Source organism: Palaemon carinicauda, chromosome 19, assembly GCF_036898095.1.
Source record: "Palaemon carinicauda isolate YSFRI2023 chromosome 19, ASM3689809v2, whole genome shotgun sequence".
Lineage (NCBI taxonomy): Eukaryota > Metazoa > Arthropoda > Malacostraca > Decapoda > Palaemonidae > Palaemon > Palaemon carinicauda.
The window spans coordinates 127,383,894-127,409,383 of record NC_090743.1 but is presented as its reverse complement, the minus strand read 5'-3'; the positions used below and the strand labels follow the sequence as shown (position 1 = coordinate 127,409,383).

The 25,490-nt window shown below is 45.7% G+C and overlaps 1 protein-coding gene across 4 annotated transcripts in view; it reads left to right on the top strand.

The window, feature by feature from the left end:
• LOC137658848 (gem-associated protein 8-like) overlaps positions 1-25,490 on the top strand; it is a 119,889-nt gene that overhangs the window by 46,581 nt on the left and 47,818 nt on the right. For 3 of the 4 annotated variants that reach the window (XM_068393949.1, XM_068393947.1, XM_068393950.1), the window contains exon 4: positions 13,332-13,484. In XM_068393949.1, the coding sequence (XP_068250050.1) occupies positions 13,332-13,484 (153 nt within the window). Of the gene's footprint in view, positions 1-13,331; positions 13,580-25,490 lie in introns of those variants that run through there. The other variant, XM_068393948.1, reaches the window with a different exon arrangement.

The following is a 25,490-nucleotide window of genomic DNA, read 5'->3' as shown; positions in this document are numbered from 1 at the left end:
GAACACCTTGACTCCATGCGTCAATAAGGTGGCAGAGCTTGCCTTCCAATATGCTCTGGAGGAGAAGCCCTTGCCTCCCATCCGAGAGGTGGATCCAATCTCCCTCCTTCTTCCCTCAGGCATTGAGTGTTGGGACAACGTCCATACCACCGTTACCTCCGGCAAGCTTGCAGCAGACTGTGCCTCAGTTTTGTTTAGTGAGAAGCTTCCCCGTCTCCCGGAATCCCTCATTAAACAGGAATATGATTCCCGCCTACGTGTGGGCCGTACTCTAAACTTGGCCACATCCACGGAGTCGATAGCCTTGACTTACGATACGGAGAGTATTTTTAAGTCTCTCAACAAGGCTACGTTACAGTCTTTATATTATGACTTGTATGACTTCGCTACTGCTAAACGCAGATGTCGCAAGCATGTCCTAGCTGAGGCGACGATTAGGCATGAACCTAATAAGCTCATCCGGTCCTCCTGTTGGGGTTCAAATCTCTTCCCCGAGGATCTCGTAGAGGAAGTCTTGGCGGAGGCCACTAGGGTTAATCAGAGCCTTAAAGCCCGTTGGGGTTTGACCCCTAAACGCAAATATGACCCCGCAAATTATCAAGCCCGGGGTAGGAAGAAGCTTAGACCTTATACCTCCACCCAGTTCAGGCAACAGCAGAGTGCTTCATCCAACTTCCGGCTGCCTCTTCCTCCATCTTCTGTTGTCCCCGCACAGCCTTCCACCTCTCAGGCTCCTTCGGACGACTATGTCACCGTTCTGCTCCCTAAGAGTCAGCTTTCTGGTGCCTCCGCCACTTCTCCTGCCTTTAACCAGTCTTACGAGGCTCATAGCTCTTCCCAGAGGTATGGTAGAGGCAGAGGCTACCACCATGGTTCTAACCAGAACAAAGGCAGGGGAAGAGCCTTTCGCAGAGGAAAGAACTTCCGAGGCGGACGTGGAGGCAACTCCTCAAACCAATACTGAGGTGCAGCAGGTAGGGGGGAGGCTCTATGCCTTCCGCAACAAATGGAGGTTCAGTCCCTGGGCGTTCAGTATCATCTCCAAGGGACTGGGGTGGAGTTGGATTCAAGGACCTCCTCCTCCGAACAAATTTCGTCAACATTCCACTCCGGACCTGGTCGAATTTGTCCAGGATCTTTTACAAAAGAACGCCATACAAGAAACGAAACATCTGAAGTTTCAAGGTCGGCTGTTCAGTGTCCCGAAGAAGGATTCAGACAAGAGAAGAGTGATTCTAGATCTATCCCTTCTCAACTTGTCCATTCAATGCGACAAGTTTCGAATGCTTACCGTCTCGCAGGTGCGGACCTTACTTCCCCGTGGGGCCGTCACCACCTCTATCGATCTTACAGACGCCTACTATCACGTCCCGATAGCGAGACACTTCCGTCCGTACCTAGGCTTTCGCTTAGGGGACAAAAGTTACTCCTTCAAGGTGATGCCTTTCGGGCTCAACATAGCCCCAAGGATCTTCACAAAGTTAGCAGAAGTCGCTGTTCAGGAACTCAGGAATCAAGGGATTCAAGTAGCAGCCTATCTGGACGACTGGCTCATTTGGTCAGACACCTCCCAAAATTGCCTAAAAGCCACTCACAAAGTCATCCATTATCTTCAATCTCTAGGCTTCCAGATCAACTTCAAGAAGTCCCGTCTTCTTCCAAAATCGAAGTTCCAATGGCTCGGCCTGCAATGGGATCTTATATCTCATACTCTGTGTCTTCCCAGACCCAAGAGGTTAGAGATTGCAAGGAACACCAAACGCTTTCTCAAAGACAAAGTAAGTTCCAGACGACTCCAAGAGAGGATTCTGGGGTCCCTTCAGTTTGCCTCAGTGACGGATCTTCTTCTGAAGGCAAAATTGAAAGATATCAATCGTGTCTGGCGTTCGAGGGCGAACCGGAAGCTCCGGGACAGGAAAATCCGCCTTCCTCCCATTCTACGGGAAAGACTTCTTCCTTGGACAAGAGCAAACAGTCTGTCAAAGTCAGTTCCCCTTCGATTTCCGCCTCCGGAATTAATCATTCACACAGACGCATCCTTATCAGGTTGGGGCGGCTATTCTCAGCTCAAGAAAGTTCAAGGTCTTTGGACTCCCTTGTTCCGCCATTTTCACATCAATGTGCTAGAGGCCATGGCAGTTCTTCTAACCCTGAAACGTCTCGCTCTTCCCAAGAAACAACACCTTCGTCTGGTCCTCGACAGCGAAGTGGTGGTCCGCTGCCTCAACAGAGGCGGGTCAAAGTCAGGGCCTCTGAACCATGTTCTAGTAGCCATATTCTCCCTAGCAGCCTCGAACCGTTGGCATCTTTCAGCTGTCCACCTGGCGGGAGTCCGGAATGTAGTGGCAGACACCCTGTCCCGGACCTCCCCTCTAGAATCGGAATGGTCACTCGATCTAAAGTCATTTCGGTGGATTCTCTCTCAGGTTCCCGGTCTCCAAGTGGACCTCTTCGCCACGGAATCCAACCACAAATTGAGAGTATATGTGGCTCCCAATCTAGACCCTCAGGCTTACGCCACAGACGCCATGTCACAGAATTGGGACAACTGGGAAAAGATTTATCTCTTTCCCCCGGTGAATCTTTTGCTGAAAGTTCTAGACAAACTGAGATCCTTCAAGGGACAAGTAGCCTTGGTCGCACCCAACTGGCCCAAGAGCAACTGGTATCCTCTCCTGCGAGAGTTGAGACTATACCCTCACCCGATACCCAATCCGGTTCTGTCTCAGATAGTACAAACACGCGTTGTGTACGCTTTCTCAAACATTCAGAGCGCCCTAACTTTATGGACTTTATGAAGTTTGCGGCTATGCATGGTGCCAATATTGATCCTCAAAACACCTTGTTCCTAGAATCGGATAAACGGGATTCCACCATCCGCCAGTATGACTCTGCAGTTAAAAAGTTGGCAAAATTTTTAATAGACTCAGAAGTGAACTGTATGAACTTGAACCTTACAGTCACTTTCTTTAGATCTTTATTAGAATCAGGTCTGGCAGCCAATACTATCACCACTATTAAATCGGCTCTGAAAAAGATCTTCCTAGTGGGTTTTAACATAGACTTAACCGACTCTTTGTTAGCTTCAATTCCGAAAGCTTGTGCCAGACTGAAACCGGTTACTCGTCCTACCCCGGTGACCTGGTTCCTTAATGACGTACTCAAATTGGCTTCTGATACCATTAACAGTTCTTGTGATTACATGCCCCTTCTCAGGAAAACACTTTTCCTGGTGAGCTTGGCTTCCGGGGCAAGAATTTCTGAATTGGCAGCCTTGTCGAGAGACCCGGGTCATATTGACTTTCTGCCTTCGGGAGAGGTCCTTCTTTCTCCTAACAAATTCTTTTTGGCTAAGAACGAAGACCCTCAAAACAGATGGACCTCCTGGAAAATTGTTCCCCTCACGCAAGATCCGTCTCTGTGCCCTGTCACTACTCTTAGGTCTTATTTATCCCGGACCTCCTCTAACTCCTCGGGGCCTCTATTCGTTAGAGAACAAGGCGGTACCATTACTATTAAAGGGATCAGGCAACAAATTTTGTATTTTATTAAACAAGCTAACCCTGACTCTTTTCCTCTTGCACATGATATCAGGGCGGTTGCTACCTCGGTGAACTTCTTTCACCACATGAATTTTACAGACCTCCCCAGGTTTACAGGGTGGAAATCACCGTCAGTGTTCAAGAAACACTACCTTAAACATTTGGAAGCCCTAAAATTTTCTACAGTAGCCGCAGGGAGCGTAGTTACTCCCAGGTAACTCACAGGTTAAGGCCTTGTCTCTTTATCTCTCCCTCTTACCTGCCTCATTTATACCCTATTGTATTCGTTGGTCTCGCACCTGAATACTGTTATTATATTTGTAAATTTTTATATACTCCTGAGTATCTGTATATATTATCACTCACGGCATTATTATACCTATAATTGTTTTTTGGTACTCATCTCTGATTAAAGCATCCTGTATTTCCCTTACGCTTATGTTTTTTCCTTTATTTTGCAAGTTTGGTGACATTTTCTCTTGTATAGATTCACTGGGCGGCACAGGTTCGAGCCCAGAAAAGGGATTTTGACGTAGGAAAAATCTATTTCTGGGCGAGGGACCTGTGCCGCCCAGTGAACCCTCCCAGCTCCTCTCCCTTGGAGTCCCCAAACTTTGGGTGCTAAGGAGTTGGGTTCTGAGCGGATGCATTGTTAGTAGTACCGAGTGAGGTTGAACGGCTCTCCTCTATTGGGGTTTCTGTCGTGGATTAATCTAAATAGTGCGGGACCTCTGGATTATACGCCCAATTTTATACCGACACCAATAGGTGAGCGAGCTAGTTAACCTAGCACTCCTTTACATTTTTTCTCTGGTATATTTAGCAGTAAATTACCTAAGAATAAGTGCTAAATGGAGCTTATTCACTGGGCGGCACAGGTCCCTCGCCCAGAAATAGATTTTTCCTACGTCAAAATTCCTTTTTCAGACAACGAAGCTGCAAGGGAAAATGGCTTAAGGACACTGTGGCCTCCCTAGGGTCTTGAAGGTATCCTGTCGGCAGAGTAGCTTTTGGAATCCCTCGCAACAAAGTCGTCTTCTACTGTTACATCTTCTTCCACTACTGCAGAGGAAACCACTGACGTGACCCCCTCCATCCAGCCCTGGACTCCTGAAGGTGCAGTTGATCAACAGCCCTCACCTTAGGTTGCGCCATTGCCACCAACTAACACATCCTCAATGTCTTTTAGTAAGGGAAGGAAACACCTCTGACCACCTCCTCGCAGCCTGATTCCTTCGACCTCTTCTTCTTTGATGGAATCTCCTGGTACTGCCCACTTTCAGAAGGCGAAGGGGAGGTGCCTTCATCCTTCCCACCCCCCTTCACAGAGGCATGACAATGGTACCTCCAGTTACCCCAGGGGATCAACCTCCATCTACAAGAAGGCGTACCCTCACGTCATCATAGAACGAGAGATCTTCAGGACACTATGAGAGACATTGTGAATGCCTGCCTGCACCTCTACTGTTCGTATGTGTACTCGTCTGGACATTACTACACTAATTTGTTCGGGTACGCACTCACCTGTACATGATTGCCGTCTCCAGTAAGCACAGTTATATGTTATGAGGGCTCACCTGTACACCCTTGGATCTTGATCTCTCAACTGTTTGCCCTCACTCACCTGTTTGCTTTTGCCTTACTGTTTGCACACACTTTTGTTGGCATGGGCTTGTCTATTCCTAAACTGGCTACTATTTGCAGTCTCTCTCCTTGTATTATTATTTTTACTAGCTAAGCTACAACCCTAGTTGGAAAAGCAGAGGGTTTAAGCCCAAGGACTCCAACTGGAAAAAATAGTCCATTGAGGAAAGGAAATATTGTAAATTATATTAAAAATAAAACTCCACTGGTGGGAATTGCATCATGTTCAATTATTTTGCACTTGCATTTGTCATATATTATTGCACCTTTAGAACAGTATGGTTCTTTTGTCAGTTACTAGGAAAATGGAAGGTCTTTCCTTTAGAGGTTTTGCCTTCTTGTAAATTATAATTGTTCTGTCACTAAATACAAACCAATGTTATTGTAGGGGATATTAGTTTAAGTGAAGCTGAAAGACAAGCCATTGGATTTTTAGGGAGGGTTAACCACCCAATTGCTAGTTAGCGGGGTGGGTGGAGTAGTAGCTACCCTGCTCACTCATACACCTGGGTTAAGAACCCACTTTGCTTTTGGCTCCGGTGGAGAACGGACGTTACCGCTTTTCCTCCTCACCAATTGTTGACTAGCCATTTACTAACTACTGCTTTTTCTTTCCAGTGTGTGTGCTCTCTTCTTGGCCACCTACGTGAGGACCTGGCCAGAACCTGCAAGCCGTTTTTGCGGGACTTTCATGTAGTCAGTTGATACGGACCCGCATCTGTTGTGTCCTGCATGCCGTGGCGGCATTGTGACCCGGACAAAACCTACCCTGAATGCCGGGAGTGATCTGCCTCCCAGTGGGAGAAGTTTGGGTGACACCGTAAGAAGTCCCTAAGGGATTCTCCGCCTACAAGGTCTTCCTCGAAGTTGAAGAAAACCAAGGCTGCTTCTTCCACCCCCCCAACCTTCCCCCAAAGTTCCTGTTCGGCCGGTTTCCCTCAAGGAACTGTCGAATAGGAACGTAGCCCACTTAACTCTAGGTCAACCTCGGTTCTCGAGGGACAGTGCTGCTTCCCCTAGCGAAGCCCCACCCCCTCCCCCCCAAGTGAGACTTATTCCCTTTCTGATGTGTTTCAAGCGTGGCCGTTACGTGGTTTGACCGGCTCCCTCCCATCGAAGAAGGTGCTTTTCGAGCTCCTTCAGCTCGGTGCAAGGAGGAAGCGGACACTGACTTCCTCGGAGGTGGATCCCTTATCGTTGCTAAGTGTGGGAGTACGTAATCCTGAGGTGTCGTCAGCTGACGATTCCCGCCTTGCCTCTTCCACCGCCGCTGTCGCCGTTGCCAAAGACTGCGCTTCCCCCTTGCTATGCCAACTTGTACTTTGGGGGCGGAGCAAAGTCTGAGGCAGGTCTCTCCTGCAGATGGGCATCTCTCTCGTCCTAGAGTGAGAGACCCCGATCCGTAGGTCTTCCACAAATCTTCGTGCTTAGCAGCCCTTCCCTTCGGAAGATCTTCACCGTCTTCATTGAGCTTGCAGAGTGCATGATCCTCCTCATCACTTTAGACGCTCTCCTTCATCTCCGGCAAAGAGACTTATTTTTTACTCCTTTGCCCATCGGACGATCCTTGCCCACACCTTGGGCGCAGCTCTCTCATATAGTCTTCATGATGAATCTCGACAGTCTCGCTGACAGCCTTCTTGCTCCCGACCCTCGCCTGCCTTATCGGATTCGACGTTCACCAACTTGCAGCGTTCGCCTGTCCACCGTCACTCTCCGACCTCTCTCCACCTGACAGGTGTTCATGGTTCACCAGCTGCCATAAAATCTCCAGATTCTTCGACTGATCATCGAGCTCCCACAGCTTGTGGTTCGCCGATTGTTTGCAGTCCTCTAGCTTCTCATCACTCACCTGTGCTTTGTCAACTGCCAGCTGTCCATCGTTCCTTGGCTTCTCACCGATCAGCAACCTCCCGTCTATCGCCAGCTGTTCTTCATTCTCCGACAGCTTGTCGTTCCCTAACAACTTGCCGATCTCCTCCTGCTAAGCGTTAGGTTGTTACCCGGCATTCTCCTGTTGATCTCTGTTCACCAGCCTCTCAGGGTTTGCCAGCTATACAACAATCACCAGCTGCTCGCCGCTCTCCAGCCTCGCCTAGTTCTCTTATGACTCGCCATTCGCCAGTTGAGACGTTCGCCAACCAGCCGTCGTTCACCAGAATATCATCTTTCGCCAGACTTCAAGACATCTCCTTTGGATCGGAGACAGTCTTCTAGTCATTCTCATTCTCATGTTTCTCGTCGCTTGTCGGGTATCGGCACTCACTGACCCGGTGGTCACCAGCACCTCGTAGAGGTTCTTCCTCTCGTTCTCCGGCCCGCAAGCGCCGACCATCAGAGTCAGATTGCCATTCGTCTGTAGAGCGTAAGTCTGTGTCCCACAGATCTACCCACGTCACCGCTCGCCATGAACATCTCTCCGGAAGGACAACCCCCTACGATCTCCTTTTCGGGAAGAACCTACCTTTAGGGAACCAAGGAGATCGCCAAATAGGCAAGCCACTGCACCCTGTTGCGTTTCCCTGTAAGATGGAACCTTCAAACCCACAGCTGTCCGCTTCTTCTTCTGTGCAGTCTTCAGTTGATCTGGTAGGAATGTCTCATTTTCAGAAACCCTTAGCTTCAATCCTCTCAGGGGACCTTCAAGTCAGCGCTGCATTGGTCTGTCCAGTCTTCAATTGATCCGGTAGGAATGTCTCACGTTTTCAAAAACCCTTAGCTTCAATCCTCTCAGGGGACCTTTCAGCCAGTGCTGTATTGGTCAAAGAACCATAATTCAACTCCCCGGTTAGAGCAGTCCTCCAGGCTTTTGTGGGAGGTGTTCCACCTCTTCGACCACCCAATACTCCTTGGATTCCACTTGAAAAGTCATCCTCTCCTCCAGCTGACCATAGGCGTAAATCCACGGTCCCTCCAAAAGCCCCTGGTACCTTCCATCTCTTCCCTGAAGAGGAAACGAGGAGTAGCTGAACAGCTGGACTCTTCCCAGAACAAGGTGACACCGGTACGCACTTCGAAGTGGTGTCTCAACATTGTCGTCCCCACTCCTCCACGAGTATGCTCTCACTCTTGTCTCTCAAGTCAAGAGTCTCTATCTCCTAAAGAAGAGTCTTTGGTGAGCGCTTTCTGCCCCTCACCTATCGAGGTGGTTCCACCCAAACAGTGACCAGTCTCCAAACCCGTATGAGAGAACATCTCTCCATCAGCAGGAAATACATGAACGGATTATCGTCAAGGACCTTCACTCTTGGAGGAATTCCTTCCCCCCCCTCGGAAGGAGTTTAATGACGCCAAGACACTTCCCAATTCTTCGACAAGGGTATCAAGACCTTCCCCGGAAGGTCCTAAACGACCATCTCCAAACCCTGCAGGGGTGTCAGCAAGCTACACCCGTCGTGCAAGAGACGACCTCGATTCACCCTGAGATACTGTCTTTTAGGTGGATAACTTTGATGATAGTGATAATGACCATCATCTTAGAGCTGCTAGTTTGAAGCTATCAGAGGCAGAGCAGAAGTTGGAGGACGCCTTCTGGCAGATCTTGGCCTGCATAGGACCATCAATGGGTTATCTGACCCAGCAGGGGCTGTTCAAGAGGGCAAAGAGATGGTCTTGGACCATGTCTACGGCACCTAGAAGCCTTGCCCTGGTCTAAGGGTCTGACGATTGCTCGTCAGAAGGCATTCTCTCAGATTGGCGGCTCCAACAACTCCCTCCGGACAGCACTGCCTCTCGACCACTCGTTAGAGGCTCTGGCCAGGAGGGATCTCCGCTCGATGACACTATCCCAGTAATAGCGGTGTTCCTTGTGCACCTAAAGGATGAAATGCGTCTCTCGGTTTTGGAAGTAAAAGGTTACTGCTCAGCTTTGAGTCTCACCTTTCCCCCAGTCGGAAAAGAGACCTCCTACGTGTAACGTGGTTTGGGTCCTTGAGTCTTTGAAGGATCCCCCCATACAAACCAATAAGCCAGGCAATAGATCGTCACCTCTCTCGAAAGATGGTATTCCTAATTGTTTTGGCTTCGGCCAAAAGAGTTAGTGAACTTTATGATCTCTCTTATGACATTGATGAGGAGAGGTAAGCCTCAGCTTCATCTCCGAGTTTATTGCAAAAGACTCAAAATCAAGGGGTTACCGGATCGTAGATTCGATTTGTTCCGGATAGTCTCCATTCTGTAACTGATGACCCAGATTAACTGTTACTATGCCCAGTAAAGAGTTTAAGGTACTACCTCAAAAGTACATCTGCAGCTCACCCCCATGTGCCAGCACTCTTCGTCAACGCAGGGAAGGTCAAGAGTAAGATCACGAAGAACTCCTCTGCTTGGATTCGCAAGGTCATTGACCTTGCAGTGAATTCCGGTCTTCCTCGGACGCGTCGACTCAGAGCATGATGTCAGGAGTGTTATAATGTCCCTAGCATTCAAACAAAACTACTCTGCAGTGCAGGTATTATTGTATAATTGGCAACAGCATCAGGATAGTTTAGTTGAAAATAAGGTGATAGAAATAACGAATGTTATATCCCCTTGGAAGTATAACGTTACACCCTGAAAGTGAGACGCTACTCTGTCGTCTCCACATTGGTCACACTCAAATGACACACGAGTTTCTGCTAACTGACCAACACCAACCATATTGGGACGAATATTTGATACCCTTGACAGTGAGGCATTTGTTGACTGAATGCCCCCACTTGTAGCACGGATAGAAATAGATATCTGTTTGAGACGAGGTGAGGATGGCAGGTTTATCGTTGCTAAGATTATTGGACAGGATGTGTCGTACAATGCTAGCGGCATTTATAGATTCATTTCAGAAGCAGGTCTTCTGAAAGCTATTTAATTTTCTTTTTTTTCCTAATGATACAAACTTGTAGTTATTTATACAGATTGGCCCACCAGCACCAGTCCCCCTTGAAGACCAACCTCCAAGCAAAGTGGGTTCTCAACCCAGATGTGTGAGAGAGCGAAGTAGCTACTAACACACACACACACACATATATACAACCCCCCTCCCCCGTTAACCAACAGCAGGATGGTTAACTCTCGCTAAAAATCTAATGGCTCGTCTTTCAGCTTCGCCGAAAGTAATATCCCCTATAAATAAATACAGGTTTGTATCGTTAAGAAAAATACAAATTTCAAACAAAATTTTCATTTTCTCTGGATTTGAGTACCATTTTCCAAGTAATGATGGATGCAACTGAAAACTTCTTAGCATTACTTGTAATTCACTAGAGTTTTATCAAGCCTAAATGTACCAAAGGAGCTTGTTTGAACTTTATTGATTTACTGGTAAAACATTCTTCTTCTTCTTTGTCTGCATCTTCCCACTTCTATGTGGGGTCGATGTTTCTGGCCAGCGTTCTCCATCTACCTCTGTCCCACACTTCATCACCGGTTCTGGCCAGCATTCTCCATCTACCTCTGTCCCACACTTCATCACCGGTTAATCCTTTTGATCAAAGTTCATCCTTGATACATTAATTTTTCCTTTTCACTCCAATCAAAGTTCCTTCAAATCTTTTGATAATAATTTTCCTACACCATTTCTCCCTTCCATATTTGCTCCACTGTAAAATTTACAACCTTTGCCTAGTTCTCTTGACTTATTTCCCTTCCCCCTGGTCTCCTGCATACACAGCTCTCCAATCTTCCTTCTCTCCATGAGGTCAACCAGCTCTCGCCCATTTCCAGTCATTGTCCCCACATTCAGAGTTGTTACTCTCATCCTCTCCTCAAATATTATCCTCTGAGCTTGCCACTTTAACCCAGCCTGCCCATGACTGGGTAGCCCTTGCCGATTTTTCGGAGTGATCAGGCGAGGTCCCAACGCATCACCCACGGGGAATGCCCTAGCATTAATTCTAATCTCACAATCTCCACTGGCCATATTGGTTTTGGCTAATTTTTCATGGCCGGATGCCTTTCCTGCTGCCAACCCTTCCCATTTACCTGGGCTTGTGACTGGCACCAAGTTGAGGCTCCCCCCCCCCCCCCCCCCTCAGTGGCTGGTAAAACACTAATTCCTTTTAAATCAACTTGCACATCCAATTATGAATTATGTGAACAATTTTGCAGTATATGTAAAAGAATGGTTGGTTTGATTCTCTTAGATCCCTTGCCTCCAGAGACACTGGTCTTGGGCACTCTCTTACCAATGACTAAATTTGTATCATTGTAGATCAAACTTCAGTATTTTGATAGTGGAACAGATATCATGTTTTCTCGTATATTTTCTTAGCAAGTCAACCATTCTTGCTTTTCTTAAGGGGGATATACAGAAAGTCAGAATTATCCCCATTCAGGACTCGCACATTGTCACACTTGAGTTTATCCTAAGGATATTTCCAAAGTAACGACAAAACTTAATTATTTTGAAATTGTGAGTCCTGTTATCAGATTGTCTCGCACTACTTGAATCAGTGTGACTTGAAGGGAGGGAGAATCCATGGCAGCTTAACAATGTAACCAAAGCAATCTGTGTGGAATAAGCTAATCTATAGGGATATAAGGTATCCAATGAGAACTTGCTGTTGCCAAGTAGCTTGGTCTTGTACACTAAGGAACAATTGCTCAACTTGAAACTGCTGATGTAAGTCTGATAAAGATTGTAGATGATGCTGTGTCACTGACATCACCTAATGCATTTTCTCTATCATCGTAGTTATCTCTGCTGGCAGGGCAGAGTCAAAATGAATTGGAGTGCAAGTGAAGGGAGGCCAAATGTCCTTTGTTGAAGGGAAGTATCCCTCCTGAAGAATATTCACTACCCAAGGTTAGGCTTCCCACTCTTGCCATGTTCCTTATTATTATTGCTAGCTAAGCTACAACCCTATTTGGAAGACCAAGATGCTATAAGCCCAAGGGCTCCAACAGGGAAAGATAGCCTAGTGAGGAAAGGAAATAAGGAAATAAATAAATGATATGAGAAATAATAAACAATTAAAATATTTAAAAAAAATAACATCCAAACAGACTTCATATATAAACTATATAAAGACTCATGTCAGCCTGTTCAACATTAAAACATTTGCTGCAAGTATGAACTTTTACTGATTTAACTACCCGATAAGAAAGATCATTCCACCACTTGGTCACAGCTGGAATAAAACTTATAGAATATTATGTAGTATTAAGTCTCATGGTGAAGGCATGATTATTAGAATTAACTACATGCCTAGTTGTACAAACAGGATGGAACTGTTCAGGAAGATATAAATGTAAAGGATGATCAGAATTATGAAAAATCTTAGGCAACATGCAGAACGAACTAATTGAACGGCAGTGCCAGAGATAAGCAATGCCAACTCATGGCACCAGTTGAAGGGCGCAATGGCCACTTCATATGAGGGAGTTATGGCATGTAACTAGTCCAGTGGAACTCCTTTTGCGAGGCACCCTATAAAACTTTTTCCATATCTTGCGAGGAGGTCAAGGAAGGGGTTTGCATGTGTTCCCTTGTTTCTCAAAAATGTACTATGTTCTTGGTCATGATTTTCTTCATTAGTGTCAGCGAGTTAAGAGGAATAATAAGCAATCAAGCACCGGTACTTGCATCTGACTGGTAAACATTATAATAGTGCAATTTATGCACAATAACTTGTTCGTTACAATGCCACATATATTCAAATTTCTGGCAGTAACATATCTATAAAGAAATAGATCTTTAAAGTCCAAAACAGGTTTGTCAGGGAACATGGCACAAGGTTTTATTTAGCAAAGGGTCTTCAGCTTTTCTGCTGTATATTGATTTTCTTTCATCTTTTTGACCACCCTTTCATACTTGGTACAATTGCTTGATTTCCACCAAGTTGGATCTTCTGCTGAATAGCCTTTCAGCCCTTAAGCTGGTCCATAATAGTTCAAATTCCAAATCCATGGAAGCATATGATGAATTGGTTCAGATGCTGTATGCCTCAACAAATTTATTCCTCGAAAGAAGTTATAGATGACTACATAAATACGAGCAGTGGTACTATGTTTAGTTTCAATTTGTCCCTTTTATGTACCCACCACAAATGCCTGTTTTTTTTTTTTTAAATGCTATGCTAGTATATATTTGAACCTTTTCTTTCATTTTCAACATTTTATAATAGTATTTTTCTCTAGTTATATTTATATGCTTTCTTAACTTTACAGGAGCACCCTGATGTTACTCGAAACAGAGAGATGAAACAGTTATACGGTCTTGCCTCGCCTAGAATTCATGCCATGGAAACTGCTATCCAGCTATCTTTTGATAGAATCTCCACTCTTCATCGACCACAATATTGGCCAAATATACCAATTCATGTAATGTTTCAATAGTCTTTGAAGTATGATTCTTCTTACAGTTTTACCTTGTGTAGTATGTACCAAACTACTAAATATCCATTTATTTATTTACAGTTTTGAATTTCAATGATTCCCTAAAATAACATATTTGAGGAGTTGTAATTTTTCTAACTATACAAACATGAGTCCTTTACATAGAATACAATATAATTGAAGCTAGAGAAGACAACAGTTAAACTTTGCTGTATAACAAGGTGTAAACAAGTGGCCAGGGAGTGGGGAAACAAGCCCTTCTTGTGCACTGATCTCTCACTTTTATTGCAGCCAGGGCCTATTTAGAGACTAGGTTATGGAAGGAATGTATGAGTAAAGGACTCAGGTTAGTATAATTATGAAATATATAAGCCATCTTCAAATTTGTCATTTGTTCCGGCAAACATACAAATCCATGACCTTTACGTAGGTGGGACGAAATCCTTATTCCAACTGGCTCGGTACTCATTACGTTCTACCAATAACTCGGACCTTTATAAGTTAAGTAGAGTCAGGGTTCTCAAAGATACTAGATAACCTCCTCATGTGAAGCCAAAGTGATTTCACCAAGCTGTGGCAGATCTGGATGTGTGGTTAGCTAACAGGTAAGGGAGGGGAGGCAATTCCCTTGGAATCAATTGGACTTGTTAGAGGGTTTGGGTACCATTCTACTTGGGGCTATTTCCGGGCTACTAGTTATATTAAAGTTCAGAATAGACCGGATTCTGTTCCAGACAATCTTCAGGCAGAACAGCAGAAAAGCATCGACATCGAGGTCATTCCAGTGGTGCTGGAATGTGTTGTCTAACATTGCTTCTGGGTCTGGCACCAGTGAGCAGTATATTGGAAGCTATTTAGGGTGCAAATAGTCTTTCAGTAAACTACAGAAAATCAGGATATACTTTGCTATCAGAGGATGCAAAGACCATTGTGACCCAACAATCTGCATCCAACTGCTCAGTTTGTCCGCCAGGATGTTCTTTTTCCCTGGAATAAAGTGGGCTGTCAGTGATTGGAAAAGTGCTAGAGCGTGAGGAGAGCACCTCTACGTTGCAACACATTGATATAGCATTGACATTCCTGGTCGGTCCATTGTCTCGATGCTAGCAAGGGCGAGCTCTTTAAATGGGTTGTCTCATTTATCCACCATAGCAGATTGAGTCTGGAATCCTCCCCTATCAGAACTAATGATAGAGGAGTCGCTACCTTAGACCGTTCTCTTCATCTCTCGTTGAACAGACCTCGGGTAGAGAAGATTGTTTGGAATATCAGGTGTCCAGGCAACTTCTGCCAATGAGATGTTGCCAGATAGGGCTATTGAAGGAAAGGAAGAGCCACCTCTCAAAAATGTACCAATGTCCTGAGATGGGAAGTCTTTACCTACAGCTGTGTTGATGTCCATACCTGGATAGAGTAGTCTTTGTTTGGGAATAAGGATTGACCTCTCTTGATTCACCATGATCCTCAGATCTCGACAGAACGGAAGCTTGTCTCAGTGGAGAAGGAAGGAAGTACTGTCTGCCAAGATCAGTCAATTGTCTAGGGGAACGCTGAAGACGAATACCGTTGGCGTGCACTCATGCAGAAAGCATAGAAAAAACTCTGGTGAAAAGTTCTGGAGCTGTAGAGACCAAAGCAAAGCACTCGGGAGTTGTGTCCCATTGGCTTCTGGAAGGAGGTTGGCTAGGGCACCAGACAGTACAATATTGGATCCTTCTCTCTAGTTACACTGAATAGTCTGGCCTAGGGTTGAAGCTTAGCAAGTAATAATAATAATAATTTAGGTCGATTGTCATCATGAAGTCTAATGGCTTGATCACCTACCTGACTGTGCTTGGAGTCACAATCTTAGTTTGCATAAACTCATTCAAGGTCAAAAGGTTTATGACTGGTCTCCAGAAGCCTCCTCTAAAAGAAAGTTGACAGAATTAAGCCTTGGTAGCTGTGATCGGAGAGCGTCCTTCTACAGCATGGGCTGAATGGCTAAGACCTTTGCCTATCCCTGGTGATAGGACGATGAAATCGTTGGTGGTTGATGAATAGTAGGAGGCAGTACCCAGACCAAAGAAAGTTCACTGTCCTCTTGTTCTGTCTAGTGATATCGCCATCCCCAGCACAGGCACTGGGCTCGCTATCCTCTCCTGTGTCTGTTGCACCCTTGACCCAGTCTGTTCTGAAAGTGGTGCTGCTGTTCTTTTCCATGCCTCAAGCTGGATGAGGGTCTCGCCCAGTTGCAGGCTTGTTTGCCTGTCTAGGAAGGGTCCGCGATCTCGAGTGGCTGAAAACAGTTCCAAAAGGACACTGCTCGTTGCAAAAGCGAATCCTAACTCCCCTTTCTAGCTATTCACCACTACCTTCTCTGTAGGGAACAGAGAAGGACCCTTCACTGATGCACTGTGGAGATTCGGATCTTTCGCTGGATGATATGCTCATTAAACTTGGAGCCTACAGCTTCATGCCTCTTCAATATCCAGGTCATCCACTGGTTGGTGGACCGATTGGTAACAAATTTGACCACTTTGGCCCTGTCAAGACAATTTGTTCTTACACTAAATACAAACCCTCATTCTTTACTATAGGAGATATTCTAGCGTGAGCTGGAAAATACGGCAGAAAAACCTTAACAAGGTCGTTAACGACCGGACAGGTAATTACCCACCTGTCAGTGGTGGGGGATCGCCGGTCGGTAGCTGCTGTTTACGTTCAATCGAATTCTAGCCGTTGCAGTGGTAACACGTCTGCTCCTGCTTTTTTGCTGGCAGACTAGCCTTTCTTTTTTTTTTTTTTTTTTTACTTTTTCTTTTTCTTTGTAGATGATGTCCTCTATTTGAGGAAGTGTTCACGACGCCTTTATGTCACCGCTGGATGTGGATCCTCTTTCCCTATGCCCCGTTACGGAGGTCATGGGTGTTCTGCTACCCTGCGGAGGATGGGTTCCCCTGCCAAGTATGTAGAAGAGGTCTCCACATTACCTTCTCCTCCTCCCCCTCCACTTCATGGTCCTCCCCTCTTCAGAGGCTAGGAGGGAGAGATAGAGAAGAGGAAAAGGAGAGATTGCACTCCATTGCCCAGTGGTTCTCTCCGGAATCACAGGCGACATTGGAGGAGACATAATTGTCCTTGCTCTTCCTCACCTTCTGTCTCTTCACGAGATGTCTCGCTGTTAGTCTAAGCACTCTCGTGACAAACTTAAGAGCGCTTCCTTCTTACCCTAACATAGGGCATCAAGAGCGTATGCGCCAACATGCGCATACGCCCCAACAAGAGTATAGCTCCATCTCGTGCCATGCGCTCACCTGCGCGCCACCAATCTTCTGCGCAATGGCACTCTCTGGCGTTTAAGAGTTTTTTCTCAGTCTCCCAAGTCTTAAGTGTTGGGGTCTGGAAATGCCAATCTACATTCACTGCTCACTATTTGAGCAACATGACACATAGGTCCCTAGACACCCTTTTTATAGGGCCTATTGTGACAGGTCAACAGATGCTGTTACTACCTTACGCCCTTTCAGGGGACAGTAACCATTGGTTGAGGATTCTGGGGATCCTAGCCTGTATCCAGTTTCAGCTGGACTTGCCAATGGAAATAAGGTACGATACTCATCTGATTCCTCTCACAGAGTTTAGGTTATACTCGTGGTCACAAGGTTTCCCCTTGGCAAGGTCGGGGGAATCCTAAGTTTGAAGGGGTCCGAGTCGAATGTTCCTGACCCACTTCATCCTGAAACATTTGTTTCCATGAAGTTGCTAACCTTCAGTCATACTGAGATTCTGGGGATCTACAAAGAAAGAAGATAACAGAAGATTGTTGCTTCAAAAGAGTCTAGTCTGAGGACTATCTTCCCTAAAGATAGGGAACTCCTTGGCCACCCTGGCCTCAAGACTAAGTCTCCTATAGTAAAGAATGAGGGTTTGAATTTAGTGTAGGAACAAATGACAAACTTATAATAGAGTTTATATTTTTCCTAACATACAAACCCGAATTCTTTACACAAATCTTCCCTCCGTCACCGCCCCCTACGATAGTCCTAACTAGAATCCGATTGAAGGTAAACAGCAGCTACCGACCGGCGGTCCCCCACCACTGACAGGTGGGTAATTACCTGTCCGGTCGTTAACGACCTTGTTAAGGTTTTTCTGCCGTATTTTCCAGCTCGCGCTAGAATATCTCCTATAGTAAAGAATTCGGGTTTGTATGTTAGGAAAAATACAAACTCTGTTATAAGTTTGTCATGTTCTTGAATGGCACTTTCGTCAGGCTCTCACAAGTCCTCTATGTCAGCCAAAGAGGCCCACCACACTGGACCAGTGGTCAATTCATGATTTGGCCTTTCCATATTCATATTCATGGCCTCAGTCACATCAAAGGTAACATTCTGTACTTGCAGACGGTCTGCTGTGACACCTGGAGTCAAGAGAGGAAAATAGGGTTGAGGTAAGGAAGCCTCCTGGGAGAGATAATACTTCCTCTGACGAGAATAGGTTGGATGAATCAACCTGAGGATTTCCCTGCCTTAGACTAGCATGTCGATTTCTAGGGCTTCCCAGGTCAGAAAACGGATTTTGAGCGTAGCGAAAAATCTATTTTTGGGTGAGATAGCTATGTCGTCCTGATGGAAGGTTCCTATAAGTAGCTTCCAAGGGATATTTGAACTACAGTGATATTCCCAGAGAATTTAGCTTTAGGTCTCCAGAATTCTAACTCCTGGTGCGAATAACCTTAAAATTTCTCTTAAGGATATCGCAAAATCAGGGGACATATATCTTGATACGAGACACAGTAATCTTCACCCCGAATAGCGTTTTTGCCACGAGGGGGAAGAGTGGCAAATTAGAAGGGGAGCCGTTATCAAGGTTACCCTTCCTCCCATACTACTATTGAGTATGTAGGTGGCGCTTATTCCTAGTAGCATTGAGCATGGTGCTACAGATATAGTAGTTTCAGGAGGGATCCTGCCAAGGCCTTTTCTATAAAAAAGGAGGGCGGGTCCATCAGGGCGACATGGCTAGCTCACCCAAAAATAGATTTTTCACTTAGCTCAAAATCGGTTGTTTGGGCTCAAGCCATGTTTTCCTGATGTAAGTTTACCAGAGCATTACTAGAAAGTACTGTATCTGTGGATTTTCAAAGGTGCCTTAACCTTGGGACAATTTTTTTATGGTCATCTAGACCATTGAGACAAATAATGTTACCGTTATCCGTCATTACCACTAATCATAGACAATGTTAGTGCTTTCTGCCCCCTGCAGGGAAGAGTCATACTAGACAGTAGAAAAGGGGCCTCAAGGTTAGCATATATTGTATGAACAAACCTAAGTATCCACGGTCTCATGGTTTGTATATATTGTCGGAACAATATAAGTGTCAACTATATCCATTGCTTGTAAGCATACAATGATATGAGGTTACTTAAATAAATAAGAGAACTTTGGCATATTTAATGTGCTAATTGCAGGGCGAATGGGTCGCAATTACACTCTAATAGACATTTATTTAGAATAAATGACTAAATGGAATAACGAATGTGTAACGTGTTAAAGGAATTATACGTGCAATGTATACATTAGATATTTTTCTCCCTGAAAGGGAAGAAATGATGAGTGCCACTCTAAAACTGAAAATTTTTTTAAATTTTCCCAATATAATTTCTGTAAATGTTGTATACTATCAACATTGTGTACTATGTACACACAGCACAAGTGTTATCTGTATAATTCCACACCTGAGACTTTGAACAGACTATGGTGACACTCACTTAAAAGGTATCGCACTGGAAGTGTCAACACCTTTTCACCCTAATTGATAGTCCCAATCAATTAACTGTTCATCGCAGCACTAGACAACAGGTTTTAAAACATTACCTGCCGCCACCACATAATGCTTCAGTTCATGGACTTGCTTAGCGTAGTGTTTGTAGAACACTCTGGATGATTTCCATCCAGTATATAAGCGAAGACGCTCAAAGTCCATATACTGAAAGAAGTTCAGTGATGAAGCAATTTTTCTCGGATCATGACCTGCGGGTGTACTGTCAGGATACGCTCTGCGAATGAAGTAGGTGAGCTTCGCCCTCAGTTGTTTTAGGGATAAGTATGATCCTGAGGTTTCTCCTTTGAAGAGCTGTCCTCCCCTGAAGTCTGAAGTTCTACAAAGATAGACCTTTAGACACTCTACTGGACATAGAGAGACATCTTCCTTCAGAGGGCAGATTCTCCAGGGACCCCATCTTTTAGCGAGTCGCTCGTTCTTGGCAAGAAAAGCTGGATCAGAAGATTCAGTTCTCCCACTTCTGTGAACTGAATGTGACCCTCATTTCTTGATAGGGCTACTATTTCACTAACTCTAGCCCCTGAGGCTAGCAGGAAAATAACCTTCTGGGTTAGATCCTTGAGAGAACAATTTTCAATGTTCACAGATGAGGTATAATGTAGGACCTTGTCCAAAGACCATGAAATGGGTTTCGGAGGAGCTGCAGGCCTAAGTCTAGCGCATGCCTTCGGGATTTCGTTCGTCAGATCCACTTGAAAGGCGTATAGAAGAAGTCTAGTCAAGGCTGACTTACACGTAGTTATCGTGTTAGCTGCCAGACCTTGATTATGAAGGTGGATAAAGAAGGACAGACAGAAGTCTACCGAAATTTCTTTCGGTCCTTTTGCTTTAACAAAAGCAACCCACTTTTTCAAAGACGATTCATATTGTCTTCTAGTTGACTTGTATTCTTCTAAGAAGTCTATACTGCCTTTCAAGATCCAAAATCTTTTCTTAAGCGCTAGGGCGAGAAAATCATGAAATGAAGGTTTTGGGTTCTCTGTGATGAATTGAAGACAGTTAACTTCTGAACCCGTTGAGATAGTGCTGGGTTCGGTACAAGGGCCGGCCTCAGCTTCAGTTCCCTCACTAGAGGGAACCAGTTGCTCTTGGGCTACTTGGGAGCCACTAGAGCTGCCGTGCCTTGGAAGGATCTCAGCATGTTGAGGACCTTCAGCAGGAGATTGAATGGAAGGAACAGAAAATTCCGGGTCCATCCGTTCCAAACTAGGGACATGGCGTCCGTTATCTCCTCTAGAGGGTCCTCGTATGGGGCTACATATCGAGGTAGTTTCTTGATGACACTCGTCACGAAGAGGTCGATCTGCAGTTCTGGGACTTGTTCCAACATGGAAGAGAATGAGTGTGTCTGTAGACCATTCTGACTCCATCGGCTGGAGCCTGAGTAGAGCATCTGCTGTCACATTGCGGATCATTTGTAAGTGAACTGCTGATAGGTGATAGGTGCCATCTCTTTAGGCAAGGGATGGCTAACATCACATGGATTATATGGGACGATCTCAAGCCTTGTCGGGTCAGACATCTCACTATCACTTCGCTGTCCATGATCAGCCTGATGAGGGCTGATCTGCGAGGGGAGTTTTCCCAACGTCAAAAGGACTGCCATGGCTTCGAAAATTTTGATGAGAAGGGCCTTGAACAGAGATGACAAAGTCCCTTAGACTTTCCTTTGATGGGAGTGAAATCCCCATTCTTCCGTCAAGGCATCCATGTGGATGATCATCGATGGTAGAGGTGGTTGCAAGGGCACGGTCCTCTTTTGGCTCTTGCCCTTTGACCATGGGTTGAGAAGTGATCGAAGTAAGGCCGATATCGGTCATTTTAGATCTCTTCGAGCATTTGATGCGTATCTTCTCCAGACTCCTGACGCATCTTTTGACTGTGCTCTTAGCACTGGGTCTATCACTGCTGCGAACTAGAGAGAGCTCAGTACTCTTTCCTGTTAGCGTCTTGAAATCCTGTCGGATTACAGTTGTCTCTTGACCGACCTTGCAATCTCCTCCTCCTTCCCTGAGGGAATGGAGAGACAATGTGATCTCAGGTTCCAATGGTATTCCAGCCATTGAAACGTCTGAGCTGGAGAGAGTCGAGACTTCTTGAAGTTGATTTTGCATCCCAGATGTTCCAGGAACTGGGTTACTTCTTTGGATGCTTGCAGACCAGCCGCTTCGGGTGCTGCCTGCACCAGCCAGCCGTCCAGGTACTCTGCCACCTGAACAGTTTCTAGGCGTGGTTGTTGCACGACTGCGTCTGCCAATTTCATGAAGATACTTGGGCCTATGTTTAGTCCGAAGAGTATGGCTCTTAGAACATACTTTATCTTCTATAACTTGAATCCTAGAAGGTGCCAATAGGCATCTGTCAGGTCTAGACTGTGAGCACCCCTTTTTGTAGCAGGGTCCTTATGTGTTGAAAGGATTAATATCCTGAATTTGCTGTTTTTCATGAACTTGTTGAGTGGCGACAAGTCCAGAACGACTCCGAGTACTTCTTGGGAACACAAAACAGCCTTCCCTGGAATTCGATGGACTTTAGTCCTATCTTGATTAGGCCGCGAGCCCAAGGATCGAAGGTCCAATGATCCTGAAATTGTTGGAGCCTCCCTCCTACCTGCGGCACCGCAGTCATAGTAACTGTGGAATATTGTTGAGCAGGATGAGGGGAAGGTCTAGACTTCTTCATCTTGCTCTTAGGTTGGGGACCCACATCCGGGGAAGACTTTCCCTCTTTGAAGAGATGCCCCACTTCTGGAGAAGATTCCTATTCTCCGTGCTGGCTTTCTCGACTACCTCTTTGACTACTTCGTTTGGGAGAAGGTCTTTACCCCAGACGTTAGAAGATATCAGCTTCCTAGGTTCATGTTTCACTGTTGCAGCAGCGAACACAAACTCTCCACAGGCTCTCCTAGCCTTCATGAAAGCATACAGGTCCTTTACTAGGGTGGCCATATGCATTTTGGCCAGGACCATGAGCATGTCTGGGGTACTAAGTTGGCCTGCACACATTTCTATGCATTTTTGTAGAGATAAAGAGGCCGCAAGTCTCTCCTTCGTCTCTTGTTCCTTGCACAAGAGAAAGTCAGAAAATTTAGGGAGTTTCTGAAATTCTCGCTAAACTATCGACCAGCGATGTCTGAGTCCAGTTTCCCTACTGAGAAGGTTAGGTGGACTTCCTTCCATTCCTTCTCCTGCATGGGCAAGGCTAACGATTAAGGCCTGCACTCCTCTAGTGCAGGGCATGGTTCGCCTGCCTCCACTGCCTTGGCAACAGATTTGAATGCCTTCAATATAAAGGGGAAGGCAATTGAAGCAGGAGGCTAAGGGGTTTCTTGCTCAAGGCAGACACTTCGACACCGAATAGCCCACCTTTGTCAGGCTGCTTGACAAGAGAGCCTGTGCCTTATCGTGGTCGAAAACCATGACCTCCTTCGGTTCCGTCTCCTCTTTTGACATTGGTTCATGCTTCAGTCGAATGAAGCAATCAGGGTAAGCGTTAAGGCTTAGCCAAAACTGTATGTCATCTAAGGGGACAGCTCCCATCTTCTCCGAGATGTAAAGTTTGCCATTGAAAATCGGCATAAACTCTGCATACCTCCAGGGATTGGTTTTGGAGCAGGTCGGGAAGTCCTGGCCTCTGGGTCGCTTGTATGACCCTCGGAAAGCAAAAGGTGGAGCTTCACGGAGCTCTCTCTCTCGAATTTAGTTTCCCTGGTTTCGTCTCGTTTGGGAATGTTCTCCATTAAATCCGTAAGATGGGCCAGTGACTGGCTCATGTTGTCCAATGGAGAGGTAGAAGGTGAAGATGTCGAGGGTAGCCGGTGCCGGTACAGACGGAAGAAATTCCGACTCGACATCATCATCATCATCATCTTCTAGAGATAGAGCAGACTCTCCCTCGGGATAACTCACTTATAAATCTTTTCCAGTGTCCCTAGACACTTCCGACATCCTTACCTTCTGGTGGATGTCCATACTTTGCATTGCCTCCCTGCCATCCGTCTCAATGGTAATCTGGACGCGGGGAGATGCGAGTCGTGCTTGGCGCACAACCATTTCACTACCCGCTTTCGGGAACAGTAATCCACGCATCCTATCGTTAGGTAGGTATGGTCCCGGAGAGTTCTTCTGGAACCCTCTTACCCACCTGTGCAGCTTTTCACGTGCCGCATCCCTTGACTCCGTTGACTTGGGGGTCATCGAAACCTTCGGTCACCAAGATCCGGCAGATATTGCAGTTTTGGGTCCCAATATTGCATGGATTCAGTAATAATGGTGCAGGGGGCATGAGAACTGCACGCTTTGTGACCGTAGAAGTTCCTACTCCTATGGTTGCAGAAAGTCACATCACATTTCACCTGGGGTTCCTCCTACAAGGAAAGGAAAATAAAATGAGTATACGATTGTTTATCACACCTGATAAACATGCAATATTTATATTTTAATCATTATAGCCTAGGAAAGTAAGCTAGAAAGAAATAGGGAAAGACACGCGTGTGTATCCCTCCCAGTCAATTACTGTGACCTCCGCCCCAATATAAAAGATAAATTGTTTCCTTTATCAAGGCAACTCAAGAGAGAAGGGTTCTAACCTTTAGGGATAGAAAAGTGTACACTGCCACTGACCTTTTTAATTATTTAATATTGTGGGGTAAGTATTTACTGATTTCAATCAGAGTATTGAAGGAATTTTATTCTTTCAATATAGAGTTGGCCTTAGCAAAAGACTGTACAAGGGTACACAAGGTATGTTGGAGATTAACTACTGTATATTTGCAATATATACTATATTGCAAATATACTGGCTACTTAATAATCATATACTGAAGTTGAGCCGGTGTGTTGCCAGCATCGCTAGCACCTGGCGGCACAGTCCAGCCAGCTGAACTAGAAATTAGAGAGACATACTTGTGTATCCCTCCCAGCCAATTGCTGTGACCTCCCTTTTCAATATTAAGACTATAGAGTTTCCTGATCAGGGAAAACTCAAAAGAGAAGTGTTCTAACCTCTAGGGATAGAAAAGTGTACTACCACTGTCCCCTCTAAACTATTTAATATTGTAGGCTAAGTTATCAACTGATTTCTAATCAGATTATTGAAGGAATTCTATTCTTTGAATATAGGATTGGTCTCAGCAAAAGACTGTGCAAGGATACACAAGATATGTTGGAAAATAACTACTGTATAATATATACAATAGTTTTCTATCTGCAGTATATACTACGCTGCAAATATACTGGCTACCGTATACAGTAAACATGTACTGTAATACAGCCGGCATGTTGCCGGCAAAGCTAGCACCTGGCGGCACAGTCCGGCGTATGCCGTCTGGGTAGTACCTGGCGGTACTGGTACAATCGGCATGTCGCCGACCGAGTAAGTACCTGGCGGCACTGGCCCAGCCGACTTGCTGCTGGCTGGGTTAGTACCTGGCGGCACTAGATGGCAGAGAGAGAAAGAGCATAGAGTGAAGGGGTGCCTTATTAAAATGTATGTTTACAATAAATACGGGTGTAAGCATATAACCTTATAGCCTTCCTCCAGAAATAGGGTTCAAATGGAAGGGGAGAATGAATCATTCAGGCTTCCATCCAGCCGCAAGATCCGTTGCCGGCCTTGCCGGCTTCCGGATTGTGGATGGCAGTCCAAGGTAGGACTGAAGAACCTTGAGCAGCAGAAGGGTCTTCCACTGGCAGCCGTCATAGCCGGCACAACCTTCCCGAATCCTGTTTTCATAAGCGAAAGACTGAGGGACTAAACAGCTGCTTATGAAGGGGTCCACCTGGCCTGGCAACCCACCCGGCAAGCGGTGAGATTGCAGGACAACGGCCACAGGATTGCGATGGCTAAGTCATCGCTAAAGGACAGAAAGGGGAGGGAAGAGGGTCCTGTATCAAGTGTAGAAGGCGGCGGCAGGATTGCCGCCCCTTCCACACAAGAGTGAAACATGTTTCAGTATCGGCGCCATCCTAGGCGACAGAAGAATAACTATTCTTCTGCCTAGGGTCTGCCGAAATTACCAAGTGTAGAGGAAGGCGGGGCAGGATTGCCGCCGCCTCTACACAAGGGAGAAAATGTTTCAGTGCCGGCGCCATCCTAGGCGGCAGAAGAATGATATTCTTCAGCCTAGGGTCTGCCGACTCAGGACTAGTCTTCTAGACCGCAGG